General features: G+C 42.0%; 1 protein-coding gene across 2 annotated transcripts in view; it reads right to left on the reverse strand.

Moving 5' to 3' along the window:
* LOC101851902 (inversin) overlaps positions 1 to 19,523 on the reverse strand; it is a 78,136-nt gene that overhangs the window by 29,629 nt on the left and 28,984 nt on the right. For both annotated transcript variants that reach the window (XM_013089635.2, XM_013089634.2), the window contains exons 7-18: positions 16,434 to 16,535; positions 15,559 to 15,657; positions 14,325 to 14,400; positions 13,490 to 13,596; positions 12,221 to 12,383; positions 11,184 to 11,391; positions 10,735 to 10,815; positions 9,437 to 9,533; positions 7,479 to 7,585; positions 6,869 to 6,986; positions 5,331 to 5,422; positions 3,249 to 4,397 (exon numbers count right to left, since the gene is read on the reverse strand). In XM_013089635.2, coding sequence (XP_012945089.1) covers positions 3,249 to 4,397; positions 5,331 to 5,422; positions 6,869 to 6,986; positions 7,479 to 7,585; positions 9,437 to 9,533; positions 10,735 to 10,815; positions 11,184 to 11,391; positions 12,221 to 12,383; positions 13,490 to 13,596; positions 14,325 to 14,400; positions 15,559 to 15,657; positions 16,434 to 16,535 — 2,399 coding nt within the window. The remainder of the gene's footprint in view (positions 1 to 3,248; positions 4,398 to 5,330; positions 5,423 to 6,868; positions 6,987 to 7,478; positions 7,586 to 9,436; positions 9,534 to 10,734; positions 10,816 to 11,183; positions 11,392 to 12,220; positions 12,384 to 13,489; positions 13,597 to 14,324; positions 14,401 to 15,558; positions 15,658 to 16,433; positions 16,536 to 19,523) is intronic.

The raw sequence follows: 19,523 nt of genomic DNA on the forward strand, positions 1-19,523 counted from the left end.
TGTGTGTGTGTGTGTGTGTGTGTGTGTGTGTGTGTGTGTGTGTGGATAAAGTACGATTCTGATAGAGCAGACATGAAATTTGGTTTCTGACCTCATGATCTTAGTAACTCAAAACAGCTAAAAATGCCCAAAGAACACAAAAAGTAAAAGTAGAAAATATAAGAAATGACACTGTCTAAGACGCCCACCTAGCTAAGACAACCTCTTTTCTTTTCGACGACGACGACGGGTAGCTGTCTTGGACCGCTTCTACTGCATTTCGGATTGCAAGGATTATTGTTTGTTCCTGTCGTCACCCTGACGTGAACCTGCTAAGCCGGGAGGGGGGGGAGGGGGAACCGTGTGTGTGCGGGAGGGGGGAGGTGAGGGGGTGACAGAGTGTGACGAGAACACATAGGCTTATGACGTCACGGCAATAAGGGCTGGTCCTCGTCCCCGTCTTAGTTGTGGTTCCGTTTAGTATCAGTAGGTGTTTTACGGCATTTGCAACACAAATAGGTCATAAAAGTGCGGAAGAGGTGTTACAAGAGAGTAACAAATACTTAAAAAGAAGGAGAGACCAGGACGACAAATGTTTGATACAATCAACCGCCCATTTTATTATGCTTAATTTAGTGTACGGCACTTGCAACACAATAAGGTCAGATAAGTGCCGAAGATTAGAAGTGTTACAAGAGATTAACAAACACAAAAAAGGAGGAGAGATAAGGAAGAAAGATGTTTGATAGGAAAGAAGGAGCAAACCACACCAGAGCACCCACCAACCGCCTGTAAAAAGGGAGGAGAGATCAGGAAGAAAGATGTTTGATAGGAAAGAAGGAGCAACCGACACCAGAGCACCTGCAAACCACCCGCCCGTCTTAGTTTACGTTTAATTCAGTTTTTCGGCACTTGAAACAATAATATGTCATAAAAGTGCCGAAGAATAGACGTGTTGCAAGAGAGTAACAAAAACAATAAAGAAGAAGGAGAGATAAGGACGATAGATGTTTTTTTTTTCTTTTAGTAAAGGTTTTACGGCATAAGGTCATATGAGCGCCAGAAGATTAGAGGTGTTACAAGAGAGTAGGCTAACTAACATAAAAAAAAGGAGGGGGGGAGATAAGGACGATAGATGTTTGATAGGAAGGAAGAAGCAAACCACACAAGAGCACCCGCCAACCACCCACCGATAGATGTTTGATGGGAGAGAAGAATCAAACCACACCAGAGCACGCGCCATCCACCCACCAACCACCCGCCCGTCTCAGTTTTATTCAATTTAGTCTAAGGTCATTTGCAAAAGATTAGAGGTGTTACAAGAGAGTAATTAATACAAAAAGGGTGAGATCAGGACGATAGATGCCTTATAAGAAAGGAGCAAACCACACCAGAGAGTTTAACGGCACTTACAAAACAAATACGTCATACAAATGTCGAATATCATCGGTGCTACTAGAGAATAATAAACACAAAAAAGAAGAAGAGATCAGGACGATAGATGCGTGATAGGAAAGAAGAATCAAACCACACCACAAAGCCCGTCAATCACGCGCCAATCTTAGTTATAGTTACATTAAGTTTTACGGCATTTGCAATACAAAAATGTCTAAGATTGAGGTGTGAGAGTAGCATACAAAGAAAAAAAGAGGAAAATTGAGGACGACACATTTTTGATAGGAAGGAAGAATGAAACCACACCAGAGCACCTGCCAACCATCCACAGACGAGAGGGTAATTTAAGTGCCAAAGACTAGAAGTATCCACATCAGAGCACCCGCCAACCATCCGACCGTCTTAGTTGCGGTTTTATTTAGTTTTACGGCATTTACAACACAAATAAACCATTAATGTAGAAAATTGAGGTGTGAAAGTAACATACCAAGAAAAAAAAGGAGAGATAAGGACGATAATAATATATTTATAAGAGAGAAGAAGCAACACCACACAAGAGCACCCATCAACTGCATATGGTCATATTATGAGCGCCAAGGGGTGGATGTCAACAGAGAAGTCCAAACGGGGAATCAGGCTTACTCTGCTCCCTCTCTAGCTTCAACAGCACAAAGTCTGCTTTGACTATTAAGGCACCCCGGACACAGCAGTTCACAAGAGAGTGACAAACATATAAAAGAAGAATGACGATAGTAAGGATGAGGTAAGAAAAAGCAGTAGTTCCCCCTGTGCTGTTCCGGAACAGTATGAACATGAAATAGATAAACCAGCCCATTTACAATTCTACTGTGCATAAGAACATGTTAATATCCCCCCTTTGGGAATGGCCTAAAGACAATTCAGTCAGTAGCACTGCCCGGGGGGGGGGGGTACCAAAGAGTATCATACAGAGAAAAGAAGGATTACAAATAAGAACGGTACATTTTTTCACTGGAGAGAAAGAGTGAACCACACTAGAGCAACCGCCAACGACCCAAACATAGTTCCTATAAGTGCTAGAGTTTTGGGGTATTGCCAGAGGGTAACGTAAAAGGAGAACAAGGAGGAGACATAAAAATGAAAGATGTCTGTCTGATTGAAAGAAGGAGCAAACCACACCGCCAACTTAGTGGTCAAGGGTAGCAAATGTTTTTAAAAAAGTTTTAGTAAGAGTTTTGCGGCACTTGCAACACAATAAGGTCATGTAAGTGCCGAAGAATAGGTGTGTTACAAGAGAGTAACATACACAAAAAAAGAAGGAGAGATAAGGACGATACATGTTTGATAAGAAAGAAGGAGCAAACCGCACCAGAGCACCCGCTAACCACACACTTTTTCGCAAGTCTTGTGCCAAGGTTAGAACCCGATGACACCTAATAAACTCAAACACATTCTTTTTATAATACATATTGGACACAATAAAACCAAGACGAAAACCAAAACAAAAGATGGTTTGAGGGAGTCAAGGGAACTGTGAGAAACTATAACCGAGTGTCTGTGTTTTTGTATGCGATGAGTGTCTGCGCATGTGCTTGTATTTGTGTGAATATATGTGTGTGCACTTATGAGCACGTTTGTGCATTTGAGTGAGTGAGTGAGTGAGTGAGTGAGTGAGTGAGTGAGTGAGTGAGTGAGTGAGTGAGTGAGTGAGTGAGGTGAGAGAGTGAGTGAGTGAATGAGACTGATGTTTTGCTATTCATTTGAGCGTAATAGCTTTGGTCATGATGTTCATGCATCCCAGCGAAGCTTTTGGAGAGAGAGAGAGAAGAAAGAGCGGCGGCCATGATAGTGCCGCCGTCTAGGAGTAGGCTACAAATCTATGGACGACAACTCACTGTGCTGGGGGCGTGGCAGAGGCTCCGGTCCCATCGACTGACGCAGAACTAGACAGCTCCACACTGACACTGAGGGCTGAGGTGTTTGAGGACTTGCGACCCTTCCTGCTACGACTCCTAGGCTCCGCGCTGCCCGGAGGGAGGTGCGGCGGCTGCGCTTGCTGTCGGAGCGGCGGTGTCTGCTGCTGTTGTTGCAGCTGTTGTTTAGGTTGTCGCAGTTGCTGTTTAAGCCTCGGTTGCGTTTGTTGTTTTGGCAGATGTGTTTGCTGTTTAGACAGCTGCTGTTGTGTGACCTGCTGCTGTTTGGACTTGCGCTGCGGTTGCTGTTTTGACTGCAGCTGTTTTGTTTGAAGCGGCTTCTGTTGCCGCTGCATTGCGTCTTTTTGCTGTAGTAGTTGTGCGTAGGATAAGGCGATGGGTTTGGAAGACCTTCTCGGGGGAGCGGAGTGCCCGCGTTCCTGGAGTCGGCCGCCTGACCGAGACCTTTGCTTGGGTTTGACGTCCGGCGTCCCAACTGTCTGCTGCTGTCTGCGTGTCGGTTCATCCTGCTTGGGAAGGGTGGTCACGGGCGCAGGTGCAGGCATGAGACTCTTCTTCTGAACCTCAACAGTGAGAGGGTCCGGACTCTTCTTCTTCTCAACCACAATGTCCTTTTGAGAGGCAGGCTGCTGCTGCTGCTGTAGCTGTGTGTGCTTTCGCCTTCCTTGACTGGAAACAGTTGATGAGGAACCCGTCACAGCCCCCGAATCAGAGTCAGAGGAAGCAGAAGTTAACGTCTTGCCGTTGACAGCGACGGGATCTTCACCGCGTTCTTCTCGTTGAAGCTGAGGTTGTACCTGTTTGTGCTCATGTTGCTGTTTTTGCTGCTGTTGTCGTTTTTGCTGATGTTGCTGTTGCTGAGACAATCCTGTTTCCCGCTCAGTCGGAACTTCTTCTTTGATCGTCTGCGAGGAGGATTCGGCCCGGCTGTCTGGAGGTAGGCTTTCCTGTGAGTCTTGAATGACTAGTGGTGGAGTAGGTAGCTGTTCAGCTTGTTGCTGCGGAGTCTGATGTTCGGTACCCGGGATGGAAGCTGTTGAGCTCTTCATTGTGTCTTGTTTACGTACAGTTTGATCCTCCGACTTTTTGCCTTCTTCAGCAGCCCGTTTTCTGTGAGCAAAATATTTGTGAGGCATTGTGGTGAAATCAGGCTCTCACCAAAATAATGAAATCGAAGAAGCGGCATTTTTCCACCGGTTTGCAAATTGTTATCCAATGTTTGTTTTTTGTCTCAACATCTTTCATGTCCGTTCAAAAACACATTTCTGTGTGGATTTTACTGAAAAACGTTGACTAAAGGCACACAAAATATAAACTTGCAGTTTTTCAAAGATTTTCAAGGTATGAAAGTCACCAAAATTTGGCGGCCAATTTTTCGCTAATTTAAATACATCTGAAGTCAAACTGCCGGGTGCTCTGCCATCGCATGCGCAGAAGACCTGAGTTTGATTCCCATTAGAAAAGTTTTTTTAGCTGAGTATCTCTGTCTGTCTGTCTGCTGGGATATTGTATCCCTCTCAGCCTAGGTTGGTCCTGTCAGGCAGGATGGAAGTCATCGTCCCTCCCCCGCCCCCCTATCACCTCTCTCTCCAAAATTATATAAATTTTGTCAATAGCGGCACAAAACATCTATAATCTTTTATTGATTTTGAAAAATGGTAGCAGGAAAGCTTTAAAAAATTAGAAGATTACATTTCACATTAGGGCAAAGACCTATCTTCAACACACAAACAGACAGACAGACACACACACACACACACACACACTCTCTCTCTCATACACACACACACACACACACACACACACACAAAACACCCACCCACACACACACACACGGGCAAATACCTTTCTTCAAAACACACACACGCACACACACACACCAACACACAAAGAAAGAGAAAAAGAGAAAAAGAGAGAGAAACACACAGAGAGAGAGACAGAGAGAGCGAGAGAAAGAGAGAGAGAGAGAGAGAGAGAGAGAGAGACGGAGAAACTAGCAACTATTACATCGTATACCTCAGAAAAGACGGTACAAAATCTCACCTCGCGGCCTCCTTCTTCAGCTTCTCATGCTTCATAAACAGTTTCTTTCTCTCGATGAAAGCTTTGCGTACCCGGAACCCTTTGAACGCAGACTGTGGACAAAAATATGACATAAAAAACATTATGCACAATTTGTACACAATTTATATGATTCTAACGCACAAATTGCACTCATTACAAACTCATTACTTTAAGCTAAACCATCTGTGAAAACTCTGAGTCAAGATTTTAAAGTGTTTAACTTTTGCCTCAGAGGAAGGGGAGAAAACTGAATAGGGCAGACAAGAGAACGACAGACAAAGATATTCAGAAGGAGCTGAAGTTTTAGTTTATGTAAGTCTCTGGCAAAGAAAGGAGCTAGCCTCCCTCAGCCTGAAATTCCTATGAATTACACCCCCTGCTGCCAAATGATCAAGTCAAACCTCAAGGAAGAGTGGATGAATGATTGGGCTACAGGTACGACAGGAAGGAGGATGTATGGCCACATGAATAAACCACTGGTCAAAGATCCAATCAATGAGTTGAGGAGGGGAGATCAATCCATAATCTTCCAACTTAGAACACAACATATACCCCTCAACCAACATCTCAACCGAATTGGAGTAAAGCACTCTGCTGCCTGCCCACTATGTGACTACCCCTCAGAGACAGTGGAACATCATCTGTTCTTCTGTAGAAAACTAAATGATTTAAGGGGATGTTTTCTTCCCAAGCTACCCCACACATCTAATTGCCTCTACTCCTCAAGACAACAATTAGAACAGACAGGCAGCTATTACCGAATGGTATCATGCAGAAGAGTTAACGCTCAGATGCTACTGGATCGCTTACAACAACAACAACATGTAAGAGTTTTACAGTACTTGCAACATAAATAGGTCATACAAGTGCTGAAGATTAGACGTGTCACTAGAAAGTAATATACAAAGAAAAGGATATGAGATAAGGATGATAGATGTTTGATAGGAAAAAAGGAGCAAGTCATTGGAAAAAAAAACGTAGATAAGATACTATAATATTGGGAAACCAATACAATTGATGCTGAGATGTTTAGAGGCCTCAGTGAAAGCTAAAATTTGATGTCGTCTCAAGATACAGCTATAATGACATGCAGGGCTGACAGTATATAAAATACAACGAAAACGGCTTAAAAGCACAAAGAACCCACATTTGTTTAGATTTCAGTGGTTACAATAACTAACAATATCATACAGACTACAAAGTATTTCATCTCTTCCTTTCTCTCTCTACTACTTCCCTATCTCTCTTTGACACTCTCTCCCTCCTTCCCTCTTTCACTCTCTCCTTCTTTTTGTTTCTCTCCCTCCCTCTCTCTCTCTCTCTCTCTACTCATTCACACTCTCTCTTTCCCTCTACTCATTCACTCTCAACTTATTCTCTCTCTCTCTCTCTCTCTCTCTCTCTCTCTCTCTCTCTCTCTCTCTCTCTCTCTCTCTCTCTCTCTCTCTCTCTCTCTCTCTCTCTCTCTCTCTCTATCTATCTATCTATCTACTTCCAACTAACAGCACCAAGTGTACCTGTATTTTGAGAGCAGCAATGTCTTGTATTCCAGTAATGGATAAAGCCCCTTGCTCTATCATATACTGAGCCACCTCATGGTGCTCCCCCATCAGGGCATAGTCCAGCGGAGTGTACCTGAAAAAATAACACTTGTTTTAGTAAAAAGAACAAAAAAAGAAGACAGACCGAGAAATTACAGTAGTACTTTACGACGACGACACCCTCAAAACACTCGTGAAATAGCTGCACAAGTACTCAAACATACAAATGTGACACTCAGAAACTCACATAAACTACACACAGTGAAACCTCCTCTCTCTCTCTCTATCTCTCTCTCTCCCTCTCTCTGTCTCTGTGTTTCTCTCTCTCTCTCTCTATCTCTCTCCCACCTCCCTCCATTCTTCCTCTCTCCCTCCCTTTCCACTTTCTCTCTCCCTCCCTCCCCACTTATTCCCTTGCTCACTCCCCCTCTTTCCACCCACTCTCCCTCCCTCCTTCTCCCTTGTCCCTCCTCCTCCTTCCCCCTTGTCCCTCCTCCTCCCTCCCCGTCCCTCTCTCCCTCCCTCTCCCCTGTCCCTCCTCCTCCCTTCCTCCCAACCTCCTCTCTCCCTCCCCCTCCCTCCCTACCTCTCCTCCGTAAACTCCATGTGGTTGGGGTAGGCGGCGTACTCCACCAGTAGCTTGACCGCGTCCAGATGACCCTTGGAGCAGGCCCAATGGAGGCAGGTCATTCCCTGAACATACAGGCAACATGGTGAGAGACACACTCATGGACACACAGACAGACAACACGGTGAGAGACACACTCATGGACACACAGAGAACATAGTGAGAGACACACTCATTGACACACACAGACAGACAACAAAGCGACAGACACACTCATAGACACACACAGACAGACAACACAGTGAGAGACACACTCATGGACACACAGACAGACAACACAGTGAGAGACACACTCATAGACACACACAGACAGACAACACAGTGAGAGACACACTCATAGACACACATAGACAGACAACACAGTGGGAGACACACTCATGGACACATAGACATACAACACAGTGACAGACACACTCATAAACACACAGACAGACAACACAGAGGAGGCAGATCATTCTCTGAACACACAGGCAACAAAGTGAGAGACACACTCATAGACACACACAGACAGACAACACATTGAGAGACACACTCAGGGACACACAGACAGACAACACAGTGAGAGACACACTCATAGACACACAGACAGACAACACAGAGGAGGCAGATCATTCTCTGAACACACAGGCAACAAAGTGAGAGACACACTCATGGACACACACACAACAAAAGGAGAGACAAACTCATATACACAAAACATAATGAGGGACAGACGTACAACACAGTGAGAGACACACTAATAGACACACACACAACACAGAGACACACTCATAGACACACACAAAACACAGAGACACACTCATAGACACCCTCACACAACACAGTGAGAGACACACTTATAGACACACACAACACAATGAAGGATAGACTCATAAACACACAGACAGACAACGCAGTGGAGACAGGTCACACCCTATACACGCTCAGACAACACAGAGAGAGACAGACTTATAAACACACACACACACACACACACACACACACACACACACACACACACACACATACACACACACACACACCCACACACAAACTCACAACATAGAGAGAGACAGAGTTATAGAGACACACATTATAGCAAACAGAGTTATAGAAACACACACTATAGCAAAAAGACAGATTTATAGAGACAGACATAGAAGGGGAGAGAGATATAGAGATGCCCACTGAAGGGGGAAAAACAGAGTTATAAAAACATACTTGCTCCTGGAGAGAAAGACAAGAGTTATAGAGACAGACTTTCTTCTAGAGAGAAAGACACAGTTATACACTACAGAGATTTGAAGTCTCTTCAGAAGTTTAATTGTTCAAGGCAAATTTTCCATAAATTTTACAAAGACCAATGGTCTTTGTACAAAATGTAGATAGAGCTTAGCTTAAAAATGTAAATTACAATTTTTATAAAGAGCTTTTAACTCTTTCACTCCAGTGCTCCCAACACTGGACAGTGAGCCGTGCTTCATGGCTCTCCACTTTCTGCTTCACAACCACACCTACTTTTGTAATAATCGAAATTGAAGTCTCAGGCTGAAGAATGATAATTTCTAGTAACAAGTTGAGATAGGTCATTATTTCCCCTTTATTTTCATATCTAATACATGTGGCTAATAATTGAAAATTGAACTCAAAATCTGTACTTTGTCCATGGGTAGGCAGAACCAGAGAGCAGGTCCGCAAATAGGGCCCAGTTCAGGTGAAGAAAACTCTCTGGTAGTGAAAGAGTTCACATGAAATTTTTGTAAAAATACAAACAATCACCTCAACCATTCCAACGGCACAGACCGATACCATGCTGTGTTGTCAACTAACGTGAAAACATACCACTTAAATCCCGCGCTCTCATCTGACTTTATGTAGTCGCAAGCACTGTAAAACTCTTACAAAACTAAAGGAAACTTTCGATACAAGAAACATACCTCCTTGTCCTGAGAGTTGGGCTCGGCCCCGTGTTCCATCAGGGCAGACATACAGTTGACAAAGCCCCCGTACGCTGCACAGTGGAGAGGAGTCCTCCTGGTGTCAGCAAAAAACAACACGAGGAGAAGCACGTAAAAAACAACCAACATACAGAACATATATACAGAACATATCAAAAGTATGATCATTACATGCACGATGTGGGGCTTTGAGTTAATTGTAAGCCTACAGACCCAGGAGTTATTTCTCTCTTCTTCTCTCTCTCTCTCTCTCTCTCTCTCTCTCTCTCTCTCTCTCTCTCTCTCTCTCTCGGTCAGTTGGTCGGTTGGTATTATTCTATCTCTCTCCATCTCTGTTCTGTCTGTTCATCTCTCTCTCTCTTTCTGTGTTTGTCCGTCTGACTTTCTGTCTCTCATTCCGTTTCTTTCTTTGTCTCTTTCTGTCCTTCTCTCTCCATCTATCTATCTACAGACATGACAACAGGCTGCGTCAAAAAAATTTTGAATTTTTCTGACCGTGCGTAAATGCTCCTGGGGGAACTCAAAACTTATGGATTGTATTATCTAATACATCTTGTATTAATACCAGTTATACGAGTACATAAGGAGAGCTTTCTCTTATACTAGGGACTTATGCCGAGTTGTCACGCACGTTAGGGTGGGTTGTCACCTATATTTGGGTGAACTGTGAGGTATGGTATGATTGGGTGAGTTCTGGTATGTTAGGGTGAGTTGTCTGGTACGTTAAGGACTTAAGAGGAGTTATCACGTATGTTAGGGATTTACGAGAGGTTTTCACGTACATTTGGGTAAGCTGTTATGTATGTTAGGGTGAACTGTCTGGTATGTTATGGTGAATTATCTCCTATTTCAAGGACTTATGCTGAGTCGTCACGTATGTTAGGGAGGGTTGTCACCTATGTTTGGGTGAACTGTGAGGTATGGTATGATAGGGTGAGTTCTGGTATGTTAGGGTGAATTGTCTGGTATGTTAAGGACTTATGCTGAGTTATCACATATGATAAGGATTTACGCTGAGATGTCACGTCACGTATGTTTGAGAGAGTTGTTACATTTGTTAGGGTGAACTGTGTGGTATGATAGGTTGGGTTGTCACGTATGTTAAGGACTTACACTGGGTTGTCACATATGTTAAGGACTTATACTGTGTTGTCACGTATGTTAAGGACTTAAACTGAGTTATCACGTGTGTTAAGGACTTAAACTGAGTTGTCATGTATGTTTGGGTGAACTGTGTGGTATGTTAGGGTGAGCTATCTCGTATTTTAAGGACTTACGCTGAGTTGTCACGTATGTTAGGGTGCACTCCGTACTTGATGAGCATCTGACAGATGTAGGCGTGGCCTCCAAGGGCAGCCCTTGTGGGAGAACAAAAACAAAGACAATATTAGAACAAAATTGCATGATTGGGTATGCCTAAGAAATTTTAAAATTCAGTATTACCAAAAAAATTGAAAGATTGGGTATAAAGAAGAAAAAATAAGAAAGACAATATCAAAACAAAATTGCATTATTGAGTATGCATAATAAAAAAAAAAAGAAAGACAAGGTTAAAACAAAATTGCATGATTGGGTACGCATATTAAAAACAAGGCATTAAAAGAAAATTGCATGATTGGGCATGCATAATATTGGGCATGCATAATAAAAAAAAACCCACAAAGACAATATCTGAACAAAATGACAAGATTTGATTTTAAATTAAACTGCAAGAGTTTCTACCCACCAGTGAAGCGGAGAGCGGCCATCTTGGTCGAGTATATCGACCCGTGCCCGGTACTCGATCAGCGTCTGGACGACGTCCATCTGGCCCATCTCGCAGGCGCGGAACAGCGGCGTGTGCTTGGCCTGGTCCATGCCCTCCAGGCGCGCGCCGCTGTTGAGCAGGAGCTGCACAGTCGTGCTGTGGCCAGACAGAGCTGCCGCGTGTAGGGCTGGGGACATCCGCAGTGACATCATCAGTGACATTACTAGTGACATCATCAGTGACATTACTAGTGACATCATCAGTGACATAAGTGACATTACTAGTGACATCATCAGTTTTGACATTACTAGTGACATCATCAGTGACATAAGTGATATTACTAGTGACATCATAGTGACAATACTAGTGATATCATCAGTGACATAATTGACATTACTAGTGACATCAAGAGTGACATAAGTGACATTACTAGTGACATCATCAGTGACATAACCAGGGACGTCGTCAATAACATAAGTGGTGACGTCACCAGTGACATAACCAGTGATGTCATCCATGACATCATTGAGCCTAGACAACAGTTAAAACAAGATCAGATAAGGTCAACTGTATTGACCCCCAACGGACATTTTGTATTCTTTCTTTTTCTTTAAATTGAAACATTAAAAAAAATTACCTTCTTTTTAAATGAGTCCCAACAACAGTGGAAAAATATCCTTCAACATTACTCCTTGAAACTTATGATCCTAAACACCGTTAAAATGAATAAATTTTAGTGACTCACAAGGAAGAGTTTTATAACTTTTTCAAAAATTATCATTTTTTATACGAGCCCTAACACCAGAGGAAGTCACCCTGTCCCAGTCGTTTTATGTACGAAAAATTCTTAAATTATGCAAACTGAGCCCAACATAGAGAAATTATGCAATTCTGTTAATTTTAACAAAGAATGATAACGGGAAAATAATCAGAAATTATGCAAAAAATGATCAAATTTTGCCAAATTATGCGGGGTGCATAAAACCACAGGGACAGGTAACCCAACAAGACATTACCCGTGTCCCCCGTCTTGTCCTCCTGGTGGATGTCCACTCCTTGCTCCAGAAACACCCGGATGACATCATCGGCTCCTTTCCCCGCAGCCCACATGAAGGCCGTACGACCCTCAAGGTCAGCCTCGTCGGTGCACTGGTTGCTAAGAAACACTGACACCGTGTCCTGGAGTCAACAAAGATATATATATACATATATATATATACGGTAACTTATTGTTTTAACTCTTTATCTCCAGCAAGCCACTCCCAGCAGCTCAAAGTCGGACCCGCTGTGCTGGTGAGCCACTGGCAGCGGCTCGAGCACATTTCGTTGCGACGATTTGGTGTCAAATTACTTTTCAGCAGTTGTTGAAAACTGGTCTCTTTTTTATCAGGAGTTCATTCATTAGATGAAGAATCAGATCTTTCAAAAACAGGTTCACTTGCTTTGATTTAATTACCAGTTTAGTGGCGTATATATCACTTTTAGGAGGACCCCTGCAAAGTGGGTTAGCCCCCCTCGGAGATAAACAGTTAAACTGTAGTTGTAAGTGGACGGAAAAAGGATACAACATCCTAACAGAATGATAAAGATATTTATTAAAATTCTCCGCACACAGGAATCAAACTCGGGTCATCTGCGTGCAATGGCGAGATGCCTAACAGTCCTTGACACAACACTAACAATACGGTAACTTTTATTTAAAAAACTATCGTTGTAAGTGTAGCGCGCTCCTTTTGACACAATTTAGATCAAGAGAACTATTTCAAGAAAGAAATCTTAAAAACTTTCAAGAAAAAAACTTTATAATAAGCAAAATTTTTATACCCTTCGAGACGCAGGGTCAAATTATGCTCAACCAGGTACAATTTTGAATCCCAAGTGATGAAGGGTGTTGCTAGATTCAGCGGTTGATTGCTTATAATTAGATCTTGTTAAATTGTCTCAAGCCTTTGACACTGTGTGCAAGACATTTGTGTGAGTAATGTGTAGCGTGTAACCAAGTTCTTGCAGAAAGTAGATTAGAACCTCGTCAAATTTTTTTTGGTAAATGTAGGTATTTTTACCCCCTTGTTTACAAAATTTATATCATTTAGGAGCGGCCTGCTTGTCAGAGCCAACCCAGTCTAAAATGGACACTATGCAGAAAGACAGAGATACTAAATGAAAAATCCCCGACTCTGGAATCAAACTTGAGTCTCCTGTGTGAAACAGTAAAGCGCCCAACCACTACACCCCAAATGCCAGTGAACCTTGTTATTTTAAGGGTGTGTTCTCAAAAGACGTACACTGAAATTATTCTGTGCTGCGTAGTGTAAAGCCGTGGCTCCGTTGGAGTCGGAGCTGGAACTGTCTGCTCCACTTTTCAGAAGCATCGCAACAATCTTGGAGTGACCTGGACAAAGAAAACAGATGGGACACTGTCAAAAAAATAAAATAAAAGCATGATGCAAACTTAACGAATAGAAGTTCCTTTCCACTGTACCATTTTCGTTACTACGCAAAACAATACAAAAGCACCAAGAAAAAAACAAACATGAAAATTCTAGGAAAAGATTTTTACGAATTGGATCATTTCCTTACCTGTACTTTATACCCAGAGAAAAGACTTTAGTCTCAAGCTTTTGAACATTTGTCATTTGTGAGAATACATAAAAGCAACAAGACAAATTACATCGATAAAAGACCAAAAACAAAAACTGTCTACAGAGGTATCCTTTTTCTTTTTTTGGTGAGTTTATAGTTTAAGTACGAGTTCTACAGCACCTGGAACCCAATTGGGTCATGTAAGTGCAGAGAACTTAGAGGTGTTACTGGAAAGTCACTTATAAAGAAAGGAAGGAGGAGAGATAAGGACAATCAATATATGATAGGATAGAAGGAGCAAACCACACCAGAGCACCCGCCAATCACCCAGTTCTCTTTGAGACAGAGCACCCATCAACCACCCACTTTTTTTTGTGACAGAGCACCCACCAGCCACCCTGCCATCCATCCACTTCTCTTAGTGACAGAACACCTGCTAACCACCTTTGTCTCTTTGAGGCAGAACACCCGCCAACAACCCTTGTCTCTTTGTGAGAAAAAGAAATATAACCCAAAGGCAATAAAGAGTCGTCTCACCTAGAACAGCCGCCCAGTGCAGAGGCGTGCGGAAAACATTATCCAGGGCCGACACGTTGCAGTTCTCCACCGAGGTCTGAGGATAGGTAGATTTTCTTTGTAAATACTAGTCAAGAACATTATCAAATGCAACACCAGGGAACAGCGGTTGAATGGACGGGCAATGGGCAAAACTGGAAGAACTCTATTTGCACACATGACTGCTCCCAACTCAAAAGATGCACACTAAATTCCCTGAGTAGAAGAGAACAAGTCACTATCTTTTGCCTGCCAACACAACACATCCCACTGAATTCTTACCTAAATAGGATCCACAAAGACACCCTACGCGACTGCCCATAGTGTAGCTGCCAGGATGAAACAGTATCAAACCACCTCTTTACCTGCCCTGCACTTAGCGACCTGCGTAGTACCTACCTACCTGCCTCCCCAGAAATTGGAAATACTCTATGCAACGACAAAACACAACTGATAAACACTTGTAAATTCTTTGCCATATATCGATAGGCCCAAGGGCTAGAACTCAAATGGCCGCTGGACCGGAAAAGTAAAGTAAGTTTGTAAATACAGTCCTCCCTGCTCTAACAGCAACCTGTCCAAGATAACCACCTGTACAAACAACCACTCTAAATCCCTCCCCCCCCCCCCCTTGTGTTTTTTAAAATATTGTACTATAATGACACTGTCCAAGACATCCACTCTGCCCTCCACAATGGATGGCCGGCTTCCCAAAAATTTTTTAAAATTTAGTTGCTGATTTTTGTCCCCTGTTTTCCTAAAGTAGAAGTATCATACTGCGTACAATATAAGGTGTAACCACTCAGAGCAAAACACACACACACACACACACACACACACACACACACACACACACTCAGAAAAACATACACTCAAATTTTCTAGTAAAGAACCGGCATCAACACAATACCGGTCATTTAAAATTAGGAAAAAGCAAGACAGATAAACAAACAGATAGACAGACAGAAAGACAGACAGACAGAAAGATGGTCAGAAAGAAAAGAGGAAAAGTAAAGAGCTAGGACCTATCACAAGTGCCATCTCACTACCCACAGTCAAACTCAAAAGCACCAATCCTTCTGCTGAGATGTTGTATCCCTCTCAGCCTGGGTTGGCATTGGCACACGGGGTACAAGCCCACCTTTTAACTTATCTAAACTGTGTTGTTGGAGGTGTAAAAACACTTACATTCGAAAAAAACCCACCCAAAACGTACCAACATGATGACTACACTCTCATTCCCGTCCGCGACAGCCAGGTGCAGAGCTGTCCGGCCCTCGTAATCTTGCCAGTTAATCACACTGGGTGTCGTCTCCTGTAGAGGGAAATGCAGCTGCATGTTAATAAATTTTTTTTAAAATTTTCCTTGAAAGGAAGATTACCAATCTAAACAAAAAGGATTTTGGACCAACCTGATGAGCAGGTCAAGACAAAAATAGCAGTTAAACATCTATACGTTTTTTATAAATCTGCCAAGTCTACAAACTGAAAGTCAGCATCATGAGAAGAAACAGGCGAACGCTTACAAACACATGCTTATCATTACTGCTAAATGTATAATTGTCCGCCAGCTATTCAGTGGTATGGAGCTAAAATTTGGAATCTTTCTTTTTAATTGCAGTTTCTTACTCTGGAACTGCTTGCATGTGCTCGAGGGTATATTTTGTCAAAATCTAAAGGCTAAATAATGAAAAAAAAGCAAGAAGAGATACATAATATAGATACAAATGTTAAAAGGCTGAGACAGTTTTTTTCTCTCTCTCCTGAAGAATTTCACTCTGTATAATAAAGATATCCAAAGTGAGAGGTCAATGTGTAGAGGGTTTTTTGTTTGTTTATTTTTTAATAAAAGTGTTTTTACCCCAACATAGACACAATTTAGATAATATAGGATGCAGGCTTTCAACCTTGCCAGTCAGGGCCAATCCAGGCTGAGAGGGAAACAACCTCCTATCAGAAAGACTCGAGATGCTCAATAAAAATTCTCCCCATTCAGGGAATCAAACTAGGGTCTCCTGCGCTCAAAAGCGAAGCCCCTAACTGCTACGGTACACCACAGACGGTGGTCAGAGTGGAGAGAGCCAGACTTACCAGGATGAGGAGCACACAACTGACAGCGTCCGGGTCTCTGGAGCTGGCCGCCCAGTGCAGCGGCGTCTTGCCCTCTGTGTCTGGGATGCCGATGTTGGACCCCTGGGAAAGAGAGAAAGGAAAGGAAACATGAGAGAATTGGATGAACAAGAGAGAATTGGATGCCAATGTTGGACCCCTGGCAATGAAAGAGAAAAAAGAAACACAAGACAGTGGGGTGACAATGTCAGACCCCTGAGTACAAGAAGAAAAATAACCTGAGAGAACTGGATGACAATGTTACACCCCTGGGAATGAGAGAAAAAAAAGAGAGAGAGAATTGGATGCCAATGTAGGATCCCAGGAAACGAGAGAAAAGAATGAAACCATGAGAGAATTGGATGACAATGAGATCTTGTTTCTAAGACTAGCACATAAACAGATTTTCATACTTTCACGGAATAATAAACATAAGATTACAATGAATAAGAAATGACTATGAAGATGATATTTCATGAAATATGGTTTTATATGAATTTTAGATTTTGCCTCCAACTTTGTATCCAATAAATGTTGTTGGAAAGAGTTGAAAGACAGATGGAGTTAGATGATAAAAGCATCATGAAATTTGAATCTGCAATTTGTTCCACAATACCCGTCTAATAGAAGCAGTATGACAAATAAAAAATATGATACACAGTGCTCGTCATTATGGCCCTCACGTTTTGCAAGGCACGACAAACACTGTGCATCACAACAGCATCTTGCCTCCTTCATCACATTAAAAAAATGATGTACAGTGTATGAGAGAGAGACAGAGAGAGAGAGACAGAGAGAGAGAGAGAGAGAGAGAAAGAGAGAGAGAGAGAGAGAGAGAGAGAGAGAGAGAGATAGAACGGAAATGTTTTTCTATCTGTATAGAATTAATGTTTTAATGAATGTTTCTAGTTACTCACGTTTCAACTTTATTTTGACTGTTCGTGAATTTTTATTGCATTGTATATTTTTAGTGAACACATTTTCAATCTCACTGCGAGACTGTTTTTCTGGTATAAAATTTTACACATATGCATTTATATTATATGTATAATACTTTGTTTTACGTACACATTTGTGTCGATTAATTTTTAAGATGTGATGTCTTTTTCATTGTAAGGCGCATTGAGCATCTTTTAGGAAATGGAAATGCGCAGTATAAATGCTATTTATTATTATTATTATTATTATTATGTCACATAGGTCACAAATGGGTCAAATGGCAGGTGGACAGCACACTGGCCATAGATGATTGTGGTTGAAAGATACATCTGACGTGATATGAGTATTATTGTCAGCTTTATTTTTCTCTTCAAACTGAATTCTTATGAGAGTATAGTATAATTTAAATTCTATGTATATCTACATATCGTCGGCCTGGTGATAAAACCGGCTAACCCACAAAATGTCCAAAAAAAATTTATTGGCCCTATCGATAGCAAATTGTCCATTTCATATGCTCACTTATAGTCAGATCTAAATTATTTCTAAAAATGTCTTTAAAACATTAGAAATAAAACCGTATAACCCGCTATCCATCGGATTTTAGCCCAATGTTTCCGACTATCCCACCTGCGAGGGAGGGAATGAGGGTTAGCTGTTTTTGTCGCGCTAACAATGAGGGGCCACTTGCTACGTTACTGACTAACCCCGGCTTCGACTCGTCTCAGGACTTCGTTTGATAGTCCAGAATTCGCTCACGTAACCACGTGAGCTCTTCAAAAGGGAAATTTGTGTAATACTTCTTGTTGGTTTCATTTGGGAGTTATATAGATCTGGTTGTTCCCTCTTTTTTTTCTTTTTAAAGCTGCTGATAATGTTATTAATGACTAAAACTCCCCAATGTGCCCACAGAACTGTTTTTATCTCGTTACAATGCCGGTATTTCAACACATCTTTATGGATTGTGTTTTATATGAAACTATTTTTTCTGTCCACGTGTTCTTCTTTGTCTTTGTATTTGAAAGTTACCGAATTATGAAGGCATTTTCCCTTATTCAGACTACTGTCTCTTCTCCTAATCATTTTTTCCATTGCAATAGAATGGACGAAGTCGGTAGATTTTCATTCTTTACTAACTCACTCAGAAAAAAAATGCGGGACCTGTCCAGCACAGCGTCTGTCCCGAACGATCGTTTGCTTTTAAAGTTTTTTTTTCTTTTTTTCATTAGCAGTGTTTATTGCAGTCATTACCTTCTGAAACATCTTTCGACTTTCTTTGAAAGTTCATTTCGTTAGTGTTTTGTATAGATTATTTTCACAGTGTCATAACATAATGCTTTATCTTTATATCAAACCTTAGCTTACATAACGCTATAACATTTAATAAGATGATGCCACTCTTGCTACGTCACCTCTGACCCTCAGCGCAATGGAAAGTGATCAACGTGACCAGGCTAATGTCACATCAGCTGATAGTACAATAGTTATGTTACCTTTGATCTCTGCAAAAAGGACACGGCATGAAAACGATTGGAAGGGTAACAAAAGGAAGAGGTTGAAAGAACTGGGGATGCCTCTACCCATGTCAAGGCACGAAGCGAGCAGGATGTGAACTTGACGTCCTTTTCTGTGGTAAACTGGTTGGTACAAAATGCAATGACATCACAGGTCACTCTCTTGGAAAGAAAAGATAGACTACGTATATGCCATGATACACAGGATAGACAAAAAGAGATCTTACACAGCAAGTGAAATCCCAAAGAGAAATTACACCCTTCAATATCGTTTAAAAGAGTCAATGGTGAAAGAACACCTGTTTGTAAAACAATCTTCATGAACACCACAGGCCTGACCCACTGGTTTATTTAAAGTGTCTTATCCGAAAAAAAACAACAACAAGAGGTCCCCCCCCCCCCCCTTGAACACATTACGCCCACCATGAGTGAGCCAAGGATGACAAGTCGTTCCATAAAGTGGCATTTTTTGACAAACTTTCGAAGATATCCTCCTGTCTTCAGATGACTATCCAGGAAATGTCAGATTTGCATCAAGTATACATGGAGAACTTTGCAGAGAGGGTGAAAGCCACATTGAGCTATCAAGTGTTCTGCCAAAAGTTTAAGAAAGACAATT

This window comes from Aplysia californica, unplaced genomic scaffold, assembly GCF_000002075.1.
Source record: "Aplysia californica isolate F4 #8 unplaced genomic scaffold, AplCal3.0 scaffold01003, whole genome shotgun sequence".
In the NCBI taxonomy this organism is placed as follows: domain Eukaryota; kingdom Metazoa; phylum Mollusca; class Gastropoda; order Aplysiida; family Aplysiidae; genus Aplysia; species Aplysia californica.